Source organism: Phaethon aethereus (genome assembly GCF_964289735.1).
Source record: "Phaethon aethereus genome assembly, chromosome: 1".
Lineage (NCBI taxonomy): Eukaryota > Metazoa > Chordata > Aves > Phaethontiformes > Phaethontidae > Phaethon > Phaethon aethereus.
In genome coordinates, this window is record NC_138575.1 from 112,960,824 (window position 1) to 112,973,101 (window position 12,278).

Here is a 12,278-nt window from a genome sequence, read left to right on the forward strand (position 1 = left end):
CAGTGGAATTGAAATGTAGGTGGATTCACTCAGTGGCATGCCAGATGATTGCAACAGAAATTATCCACGAGGATATGGGAAAATACCCTTGACAGAAAATACTAGTTTCACTGTATGATGACTAAATAATTTTTACTCCAGTGTATTTAGTTTTTTGTGTGATTTGTAATATGACTACCATTCTGTTGATTTTCATTGGTCTACTGCTGCACCTAATAGGCACTTTCACACAAATGTTCCTGAAAATATATTTTATTCTGTTTTAATCATACCGAGGACTATCATGTGTCAGTACCAATGCCAGTGCAGAAGAAGGAAGAAAGAATTTACGAAAAGATGAAGTCAGTATGGAAAAACCATCACACTCAGGGCTGATAGCAAATAAGTTATTGCAGCAGTGCATGTAAGGGAGTTTAGTGTGTCACTCAACTTCCTGAATACTGGGGACAAAAAAAAAAAAGGCATAAGAACCATGACTGTGCCCTGAATTGTCTAACTTAGATGCTATTTTCTTAGACCCTTGTATCAGTCAGGAGCAAGGTGCTTCAGTGAAGAGCCTAAATATAAGCTGCTGAGAAGCATAGTAGTCTGCAGCAAGAAGTTATACTTCCCTGTATTTGAAGGGTTTCTTTTTCCCATAAAGTTTATATCCACTGACTGGGTCTGTGTTGCTGTATGCGCTGGATGGCCAGGATTTGGCTCTCAGCCATAGTTTTTGCCACTGTATTTTACCTCAGTGTTTAGTAAAAATAGGACTGCATGGGTTATTACTTACTGTTATTGTTACTCCTTTGAACAAGATGGCTTTTGTGTTTGACAGTAATGACAATATTTATTTGGCAATAAATAATATAATGTAATTATATTGTATATATATTATATATATTATATTATCTCTACATTATTTTATCCTTTTACCTAATAGTTATTTTGTAATTCTTATTTGTATAAAGAATAATTAAATATATTATGCACTAAAAGGAGTGATTGCAAAAGTAAGCGCTCCAAATATATGAAATGCCAGAATTAAGGCTGCGACTGAATTCCTCATTTGTCCCCTTTGTATTCGTGTCCCAGATAATTATCTGAATTATTGGAACCCTTTTTTCTCTAGAACATCATCTTAATGATTTGCACGTATCCTCTCACAAGTGTAGACACAGGACTGCATACTTTCTCAATGGTCTTTATATTGTTGCATACAACCTGGTATGCAAAATGTTACTATAATACCACATATTGCTATAGTTAGTGTATGTTTCCGTTATATAACAAATGTATGATAGAGGCACAGCTTGCATTCATGAACAAGTCAAGTTTGGGTTTAATGGCAAGTTTCTTTTAAAGAACGTTGGTCAAAATGTAATTGAGACATCTCAGTTGTGACATTTACATTGGTAAAACCCTGGCCCAGCTTGCCCAGAGAGGTGGTAGATGCCCCATCCCTGGAAACATTCAAGGTCAGGTTGGATGGGGCTCTGAGCAACCTGATGTAGTTGAAGATGTCCCTGCTCACTGCAGGGGGGGGTGGACTAGGTGACCTCTGAAGGTCCCTTCCAACCCAAAGATTCTGTGATTCTATGATCTATATAAAATAAACCTTTTACAGAAATTATTCTTAGCAGCATTTGTAATTAATTATTCTGCTGTTCCCCAAGAGGAACATCAGTATTTGAGCAAAGTATAAATTGAAGCCAAGAGGTTAAAAGTGATTGTCTACAAAATCCCTAAATCCACATTGTGGAAACATGGTTAGGAGTGGTTAAAATTACAAAAATCCTGAATACTCAGAACTCCAAAATTAGATTATTTGAACATTCATAACATCTGTAAATGAAATGCCATACATTTACTGCATCATGTAGACACATAGTTCTGACAAATAATACGAGAGGTTTTGAGAATTTAAACTAATATTTGCTTACTTACAGAAAGATAAGGAAGACCAGTGGCTAGAGAAAAAAGTGCAGGGTAATAGAGACCACATCATCTTAGAGCATCTTCAATGGACCATGGGTTACGAAGTACAAATTACAGCTGCCAACAGACTGGGTTATTCTGAACCAACATTGTATGAATTCAGCATGCCACCAAAGCCCAACATTATTACAGGTAAGTTAATTTTAGAGTTTTTTCTCTTTATGAATTGTTTGCTACTCGTAGTACGCTAATGTGTGTAGTTGAACATAAGGTAACTGAAGTCTTCTTTAACTGACAAAGCCTGAAACCCCATACTCTATTGTCAGCAAAGACTCAATTCAAAACCCTTAAATGCACCCCTGTTTCCTACTTTTCTCTTAGTAATAAAGTAATTTGTAGGTACAGAACCAACATTGAATCTCCAACCCAGACAGTATTTAAGGTACATTTTTAAGTTGCTTTGTACTGCCTATTTGTGTGTTGTAAGTAACTTATTTGCTAGAACTCTTGATTTCAGTCCAACTCAAAATATCTCTACATATGCTTCAAGATACACATGTAATAAAGGTATTTATTTTACTGTCTGGTGAAGTTAAGACTTCAGATAGTCTTGTTTAGATACCATCTTACTGATTCACCCTAACATGGGGAACATACATCCTTCTATTAGGCCTATCTACAAGCTTTGAAATCTATACAGAAGTTTTTCATATTTTTAAGTGTGTAAATAGGAAGGTGTCCTGCCGTAACCCCAGCCAGCAACTAAGCACCACACAGCTGCTCACTTACTCCCGCCCAGCAGGGTGAGGGGAAGAGAATTGGAAGGGTAAAAGTGAGAAAACTCATGGGCTGAGATAAGAACAAACTATTCTGTGAATCTATTCTTCTCCCCTTCTCAAACACTTCCTCCACTGTGTTACCCCACACAATGATGTCATCAATATACTGTAGGTGTTTGGGAGCTTCACCTTCTTCCAATGCAGTCTGTATCAATCCATGACAAATGGTAGGGCTGTGTTTCCACCCCTGGGGCAGTTGATTCCAGGTGTACTGGATACCCTACCCTATGAAAGCAAACTGGCCTGCACTTTGCTGCCAGAGGGATCAAGAAAAACACGTTGGTGATATCAATTGTTGCATATCATTTGGTGGCCCTTGACTCCAGTCATATTGGAGTTATAGCGTTTCTGGTACGGCAGCTCTCAGTGGCAATGTGATTTTGTTTGGGCCTTGATAGTCCGCTGTTAGCCTCCACTCTCCATTAGATTTTTGCACTGGCCATATGAGACTATTAAAGCGTGAATGAGTCTTAATGATCACTCCTCGACTCTCCAGTTGCCAGATCAGCTTATGGATGGCAATCAGGGACTCCTGATTGGTGTGATATTGTCGACAGTGCACTGTCATGGTAGCAATTGGCACCTGCTATTCTTTAACCCACAGCGACCCCACCACAGACAGATCCTTTGAGAGAACAGGCAAGCTAGACATCTCTTTAATCTTCTTCGTACCTCAGCCTCCAACACAGACGGTTCTTGGGATCCTCCCGTCAATCCAGATGGATTCTGCCCCTTTGTAATCTGATGATATTACAGTACACTGTGCACCGGTGCCCACTACAGCTTTATACTCCCTTGGGGCTGATGTGCCAGGCCATTGAATCCACACAGTCCAGTAAACCCAGTTGTCTTTTTCCTCTGCCTGGCCAAAGGCAGGGCCCTTCTATCTCTGGTCGGAGTCTTCATTACTTGATTTTTGTAACTGCCAAACTGAAGTCCCTTCCTCAGGGTCAGAAGTACAATCAGCCATTCTACTCTGCCCAGAAGACACTAGAGCAGTAATTTTCCTGGATGGATGTTTTTTAGCTATTGATTTTTCTTGCCATTCCTGTACCCAAGCTTCTAGTCTCCAGGTAGGTTCACCATCCCACTTCCTCATGTCCTCCCCTTGGTCACGCAGGAAGAACCAGAGTTTTATCTGGTGTGTGCCACTGGTACACTTTCCCTCAAAAAGAAAAAAGCCAACTTGTAATAGCTGAGGCCTTGGTTGGAGAGCGTAAGGAAGACCTACCCTTCTTGGCTTGCTTGGACATTTTTTGGGTCGGTCTGTCCACAGCCGAGACACAGGCCCACGTGGAGGAAGCAAGATTGTCTTTGCATTCTTGGAGTTTTCTGGCCAGTTCATCTATAGTTGGTGCCTCTGTGTCTGTCCAGCTCATTGTCACCGGGGTGTGAGTGTATGACATTAGTGCATTTCACTCAGATTTTGTCCACATGGACAATGTGCACCTAATTTGCAAGTTCTTCCTTGAAAGGATACCTGTCCTTCACACTTGACAGGAGTCACTGCCAAAGATTGAGGACTCAAGACCTTTTTCTAATCCCTTTGTCTGTGGCCTTATCCTTAGCCAGGGATCACAGCTGCCAGGCTTCCTTACCCTCTAATTCCTGACTACTGGCCCAAATAATGGCTAAAATCTTTTTGCATATCTCACAGATCACTTAAGGATAGAGATCAGGTAGTTTCTGTCTCATTTATGATTTCAGTCTCTTCCTCCAGCTGTTCTTGTGACTGCATTGCTGCAGAACAGGCTGCCTCTTCTGATTCTTTCTCCTGCTCCCTCTTAGGATAAGTTTCTTCATCCCTTACTAAACGAGCTGACTTCCACTTCCATTGTTTCTTTTTAGTTATAGGGGCAACTGATAGTGTCTGGTTTAGCCATAGTGTCTCGGTTTGTTTTCCCTCTCTTCTCCCTGTGGGTGCTGCATAATTTCAAGGAGTGTCTGCTAGATGCTGAACAGGGCCCAGCACAGTGTGGTAACTTGTGCCTCTTTGGAATAGCCACAACATTGTTTTTTTTCAAACATTCTATCACTCCATCAGGATCTTGCAGTTGTTCAGGAGTAAAGTTCCAGACCATTGGAGGTGAGAAGCCCACTAGATCTTTGCCCATATTCTCCCACATGCTGTGCCACCCGTGACCATTCTCTCATGGAGTCTGGATCATATTCCTAAATTGCTTGTTAACCTTAGATAAAACTGAAGCAATTACCAATAGAAGAAATACCAATAGAAGTATTTTAACTACTCAAGGATGTTCAAGATACTGAGAAGTTTTTGTAATGAGGGAGAAAACATCATGGAAGAAGGTTGTGAAGGTGCCATTCTGTATTTCCTCTACAAAACACCTCTCAGAGGAAGAAGTATAATGATAATTGTCTCCATGAGATGGCACCTAAGTACAATAATGGCTTTAGTACAGAGCCCAAATACCAGATTAAGCTCAAGGTCAGTGTTCTAAGAACAAGTCTCCCAGGAAAACATCACTGCAGAGCACAGCAAAGTACAAAAGCCAACACCAATCTTTAACATGTACGGGGCGGGGGGAAGAAGCCTAGAGCATAGACCAGATCAGATAAACTAATAGCAAGACCAGATGAATCAATATCATGACCTGGAACTGCTAAGAGATATAAATCCTTTCTAATATGCTCTGGTCAATCTGTTATTATCTCAAGCCCTTCGTGCCCAACTTTGGGTGCCAAAAAGGATTGTCGTGGCTTAACCCCAGCTGACAACTAAGCAACCGATGCCCAGCCAGTCTCCGAGCAGTGGCCCCTCAGCCAAATTTCCCCCTAGTTTATTGTTGAGCATGACATATTATGGTGTGGAATATACCTTTAGTCAGTTGGGGTCAGCTGTCCCAGCTGTGTCGCCTCCCAGATTCTTGTGCACCTCCAGTCTACTCATTGGTGGTAGAGTCTGAGAAGCAGAGAAGGCCTTGACTCTGTGTGAGCACTGCTCAGCAGTAACTAAAACATCCCTGAATTATTAACGCTGTTTCCAGCACAAATCCAAAACATAGCCCCATACTAGCTACTATGAAGAAAATTAACACTAGCCCAGCCAGAACCAGCACAGCAGTTTTGGAATTTTTACAAGGAAAACTGCATAGTATTTAAGAGTGTTTCAGTAACTAATTTATCAAGTTCTAATGCTTCCCAACATAAAGTTGTATTTTGGTGCAACAATGCAAAGTTATTCCATTCAGAATAAACCTAAAATATGATGGTAGTTTCTGATACATTATGGGTAATTTTATGCAGAGGAGGTTTCAAACTTTTTATCTAAATTATGAGCTGATATCTTTAACAATAAATTCCAAAGTAGATCAGTGTCATTGTTACCATTTTAAAATCAGGTGCTAAATCCTCTAGCACAGTATCTTCTGTATGCCATATCTTAAACTGTTAAGAGTATTAGAATCAAATTAAAATCTTGCCTAATAAATATCATGTCCAATATATTAAAATGTAAACAATATAAATAACTGTGTTTCTATCTGAGCATCTGACTAGCATTGATCATAGTAAAGTGGCAATGAGTTCGAATAAGTCATAGACTACTGTGTCATTCAAAAAAGTTTGTAATAACTGACTAATTTTTTTCTGTCCATTGCAAGTTTTCTTTGAATATAATTTTAGGGTAGTTATCTCAAGATCTCCACAACATTTTTTGCTATTCCATAGCAATTTGTTGATATTGGAAGCTTTGTTACATTTTTAATTCATTAATAGGTTCAGATCCAGTTCTAGTGCAAATGTTTGGTCTATGCACTTGAATTGCAGTAGTGAGAGTTGATTCGCATCTTGACTGAAATTCAGATCCTCAACAGGCCCCGTGTACTTGTTTTAAACAGATAATGCCTTGTGATTGCCATCATTCAGAAATAAAATTTCACTATGTGATCAAAAAGAAAAGGGAAGAAGAAATGTAGGAAAGCTTATTGTCCCAAGGAAATAAAAATAACTATCAAGTAGGAAAATAAATAAAACCTTATTTAGGTAAATGGAATGGATAAGCCATTTTTCAATTTCCTATATTTGAAACACAAATCTTACTTGTTTTGAAATGCAATCTAACTTTAAGCTGTTACAATTATTTAAAGTATTCCATATTATTGCCACAGCTGCTGTAACTGAGAGAAACATGACATGCCTGCATAAATGAGAACATAGAAGGTCTCTAGACATTCAAGTAAAAAGCAGCTTAGTTAATTTAGTTTCAGAAGATAGAACATTTTTCTCTGAACAGTTTTATAGGTATTTAGGGCCTTTTTCCTTTCAGTGCTCTCCCAAAACCTCTAAGTAGTTTTAAGAAGTCTGTTACACTATTTAACATCAGGTCTTCTTTATATGAATCGTTATTGCAATTATGATTGTGGAACTAATTAGTTTCCTTGACAACCATTTTTGCAAAGCCTGAAAAGAATGTAAAATGCCCATCATAAGAACATTCTGCAGGTGATTTTTAAAAGTATGTCAAAAGACACTTAGAATCAGTGGAACGTTAATGTTCATCATCATGAGTCAGTATAGTAACCTTGTTTTGAAATGGCATAATGTTATTACTGCAGAATAATATGTATATATATTTAACATTGTTGCAAAACTATGAACCTAGTCTTTTAAAACTTGATCGATGATGTGTATAAAATGCTTAACTTTGAGCAGAATAATTCTTTCTGATACTAGTTGGTCAACTCGGATGATGCACTGTCTGCTTTGAGGCTAAGTTATTGGCAACTAGGCATCTACAGGTAGGTCCAAAGGAGGACATAGGCAACAAGAATGTTTGTTTATTTCAAACTACAAAATTAGGTAGACTTCAAAGGAAATCTGCATCATCTATCCTGTGCTCACTTAGCTGCTTCTGATAACTGAGATTCCCTTCCTGATTATTCATGTAATTATTAGAAAAGTCTCTAAGACTCCTGAAGGTTTTCATCTGTGTTTGCCCAGATCTATGGCACTTCAGCTGAACTGAATATTTCTGTCTTGCTCCAAATGTAATTAAAAAAACAGATATCTGTAGATCCTGTGTATGCAATCTCATGGATATTACTTATCCCAAGAGAATTCTGGGGTCGCCTAAGTATCATGATGTTTAACTATGCCTAACAAACTATTATGGTGAAAATGTGTGCAAGCTAATACAATTCACCAGAGAACAGTAGAGAGATGGGGGCAAGGATAAATTTGTTGTCCTTCAATGGGTGCTTACCAGGGAAATGGGAGTTGTCACATAAAATAAAACTTTGGTTCTGATTCCTGCAGAAGGAGCTTGCTTATGCTTTCAAGAGCCATTGGATATAAGGCGGAAGTAGTAATCCCTGAGGGCAGGGACTAGAAGCCAAAACTCTACTTAAATGAATACAAAACTCCTGTGGGCACCGAGTCCACAACTTCTGCTTGCTATGTAAGTGTGAGCAAGTACCAGCCCCTGGCTGGCAGTCAAATTCTATAATAACACAATATGATGATCTTCCATTACCAGTCTTAGGTCTAGAGAGGAGCCTGAGGCTTCAAATTGCTGTCTGGCATCAGTGAGGTGTATAAATGAGACAGACATTCCTTTAAATTTTCACATGGTTGGCCTCAGCAGCCTCCAACTATAGATCTACTTGATTTTGTAATTTCTGTTTCTAGGCTTATAACACAGTCTCCATTCACTGAATCACTCAGATTTTTGATTAGTTCCTCAGTATTTGCAATAATTTTAATAAAAGTTTCCTGGTTTTCTGAAGGGTTTACCAGTGGAACTTTGCTCAGGCTTTGAGAAATACTTAGCAAACCAACTTCTTAAAGCACTTTGCCTTAAATAACTGCATGTATAGACATGGAACCATAGAATCATAGAATGGTTTGGGTTGGAAGGGACCTTTAAAGGTCATTTAGTCCAACCCCCCTGCAATGAGCAGGGACATCTTCAACTAGACCAGGTTGCTTAGAGCCCCGTCTGCCCTGACCTTGAATGTTTCCAGGGATGGGGGATCTACCACCGCTCTGGGAAACCTGGGCCAGGGTTTCACCACCCTCATTGTGAAAATTTTCTTCCTTATACGCAGTCTGAATCTGCCCTCTTTTAGTTTAAAACCATTACCCCTTGTCCTACTGCAACAGGCCCTGCTACAAAGTCTGTCCCCATCTTTCTTATAAGCCCCCTTTAAGCACTGGCAGGCTGCAGTAAAGTCTCCCCGGAGTCTTCTCTTCTCCAGGCTGAACAACCCCAACTCCCTCAGCCTTTCCTCACAGGAGAGGTGTTCCAGCCTTCTCATCATTTTGGTGGCCCTCCTCTGGACCGTCTCCAACAGGTCCATGTCTTTCCTGTGCTGAGGGCTCCAGAGCTGCATGTATATCTACATGTTTATACATACATTACTGTATATTATATCTATGTATATATAACGTTATTGCCTACTTTTTTGAATTATTTTTTGGAGTCAGCAATTCCATGTTTGTATTTCACTTTTTACCTAGGCTTATGAGCCTAAGTATTTAAGAATCGTGCTTTGAAGATAGAGTGGCATAGTCTTAAATGTAGTATTTTATGTCTTCCAACATCTCACTAGGGATGCTGGTTGGCAGCACTTGCAGGCATGTGCAACGCTTAAGATTGGTGTGCTTGCCTCTGCGTGCAGTCTTTATCAGACTTTAAGTACTGATTTGTGATATTTTAGACAATTTTGTTCTGGTTTCTCTATAGTGTTAAGCTGCTTCTAGTCCTGGGAGAAACAAGGGGATTCTCAAGGGAGCTGTGTGCCTTAGGTCTTAGCTTTTTATCAGTGTTAGGACAGCACAGACTAACCTCTGCAGCCATAACAAACCCTCTGACTAGGGTTCACCAGGAACAGCCGAACTCCATTAGCTCCCAGAGCCGACACTACTACACCCATTTGTATGGGTCCGTTTTCTCTTTCTCAGCAGGACAGAGATAGAGATACCGTGCAGCTGGTACAAAGTGTGCAAATCTGCTGTCGTGCCAAACCATTAGTATTGCAACCTAAAAACACATCTGTATCTGTAGTTTAATGTTAAATGAAACTTAAAAGAAGATGAAATGGAAGGTGTTAAAAGAGGATACTTTCTGAAAGTGTTAAATATATTTTCAGAAATTGGTGGCAGAAGATTTATGCAGGTGCCATTTTCCAAAGGCTTTTATCCAGTCAGTGCTGTTTTTCTGGAAGGCCAATAGATATACTAAAAACGGCTGCAAGCTGTGTCTTATCATAAGGTTTTTCTCCTTCATTATAAATTAATAACTTGGCACAATAGTGGGGAAATGAGAAAAACATTTGGGGATAATAAGAAGCCCTTAGACCTAATTTCCTCACTTCACGATATTGGCTGGTTTGGATCTTTTTAGCTTCCAATACTGCATGAACTGTCAGAATACTTTTTTATTGACAACCCTGGAAAAGTTTTAATTCCTTGTGCATCTCATTTACTTTTTTTTCAATGCATGTCTGTCACCAGTGCTTAAAATCATACAGTGATAGGCAAAGAGGGATAATCTAATATGTGGTATTTTCTCTCACTAGTAGCAAAGATGATACTCTTCATGCCAAACACTATTTTTATCAGTATTTTTTACAAAAATGCAGCTTTAGGATCTCCAGTGGTCTCAAAGTGAATGAAAAATAAAAATAGGTCCTATCAGTGCTACAGGTATGTGTGCGTATATATATGAATCTGAATCTGTGTATGTACTTTTGATCATGTATTACGCAGACAAAATAGGGCTTTTGAACTATACAGACAGTGTTTGATTAGAATAGAAGCTAGAATAATGAAGTTTTTAATTCAGAGACTGAAAATTACTAAGTACAGAAAAATAGAAATGCCCACAATTTTCTCTCAAGGTGAGTCCTTTAATTTTAGACTCAGTCAAGCAACTCATTGACTTTTTTCGGGTAGAAATAAATTCTGTATGATCCCATCTGTGTAGCTGGGGAAGGCTTTTGTTCCTGTCACCTCTTGCTGACAATCAGCAGACTCTATTGCTGCAGGTGCTCTCCCTGTCTCTCACATCCATTCAGCCCTGACCCATGGGCTGCAAGAGACTTCCTGGGGCACAGTCTCCCTTGTTCTGAAGGGAGGCGTAACCTGCCTTTTCTCCAGAGGGATTGAATTGACCCTGACCATGCATCAGCTAAGAGAAGCCAAAAAGCAGCATTCTTGTTTTGTACCCCACCGCAAAAGTACATAACATTTGTTGACTTACCGTAACTATGAATAAGCTTCCAATCTGAATAGATCCAGTAGTTCTATGTGAGTCCTTTGAAGCATTTTCCTTAGATTTCAAATAATTACAGATCTGTTTGAAATTAGATTTTACCTGATTACAACCAAGACTCACATGAAAGCATGCTTGGACAACCAAGGCCACTGCTGTCATTACTATTATCCTTCCTTGCCACAAGAGCACATTGCTGGCTAATGTTGAACTTGTTGTCTACCAGGACTCCGGGGCCTTTTCTGCAAATCTGCTTTCCAGCTGTGTGGCCCCCAGCCGTATACTGGTGCCTGGGTTGTTCCACCCCAGAGGCAGGACTTTGCACTTCCCCTTGTTGAACTTCATGTCAGCCCATTTCTCCAGCCTGTTGAGATCCCCCTGGATGACCAGCACAACCATCTGGCATATCAGCTACTCCTCTGAGATTTGTGCCACCAGCAAAATTGCTGAGGGTATGCTCTGCCCCATAATCCAAATCATTGATGATGTTGAACAGGATTGGACCCAGTATTGACCCCTGGGGTACACTGCTCTGCTAGTCACTGGCCTCCAACTAGACTTCATGCCATTGATTAGCACCCTCTGGGCCCAGCCATTCAGCCAATTTTCAATTCCACCTCACTGTCTGCTTATGCAGCCCATATATCAACACCTTCTCTATGAGGTTCTTATGTTAGACAGTGTTGAAAGGCTTACTGAAGTCAACGTAGACAATATCCACAGCTCTCCCCTCAACTACCAAGCCAGTCATTCCATCATAGAAGGTTACCAAATTGGTCACATGTGACTTTGCCTTTGTGAATCCATGCTTACTACTGATGTAGTAGTTCTTCACGTGCCTGGAAAGTTTCCAGGATTAGTTGCTCCATCACCTTCCCAGGGATTAAGGTGAGGCTGACTGTCCTGTAGATCTCCAAGCCCTCCTTACTGCCCCTTCTAAAGAATCAAGTGACATTTTCTTTCCCCCATCCTCAGGCACCTCTACCAATCTCCATGATCATTCCAAGTTTATTGAGAATGGTGTTGCAATGACAGCTCCCTCTATGGGTGTTTGTAGTCATCATCTTCTTTTGTAGTCTCTTTCCATAGAAAAAGCTAGAAAGGCTGCCTGTGGCTACTTGAGCCAGGACTAGAAGTCATTACTTGAGGCTTCTAAATTGCCTGTTTAAAACTCCAGAAAAAGACTAGAATTATGTTATGTACTGATTCTTCCTGTCCATCTATGTGTGTATGTATACCTGCACAAACATCCATCAATTTGTGTCTTCTGATAACTTCGAATG

General features: G+C 39.9%; 1 protein-coding gene across 3 annotated transcripts in view; it reads left to right on the forward strand.

The window, feature by feature from the left end:
* Positions 1-12,278, forward strand: part of NCAM2 (neural cell adhesion molecule 2) — a gene marked incomplete at its 3' end in the record, with an annotated part of 311,617 nt that overhangs the window by 264,041 nt on the left and 35,298 nt on the right. For all 3 annotated transcript variants that reach the window (XM_081997216.1, XM_081997218.1, XM_081997217.1), the window contains one exon: positions 1,932-2,112. In XM_081997216.1, coding sequence (XP_081853342.1) covers positions 1,932-2,112 — 181 coding nt within the window. The remainder of the gene's footprint in view (positions 1-1,931; positions 2,113-12,278) is intronic.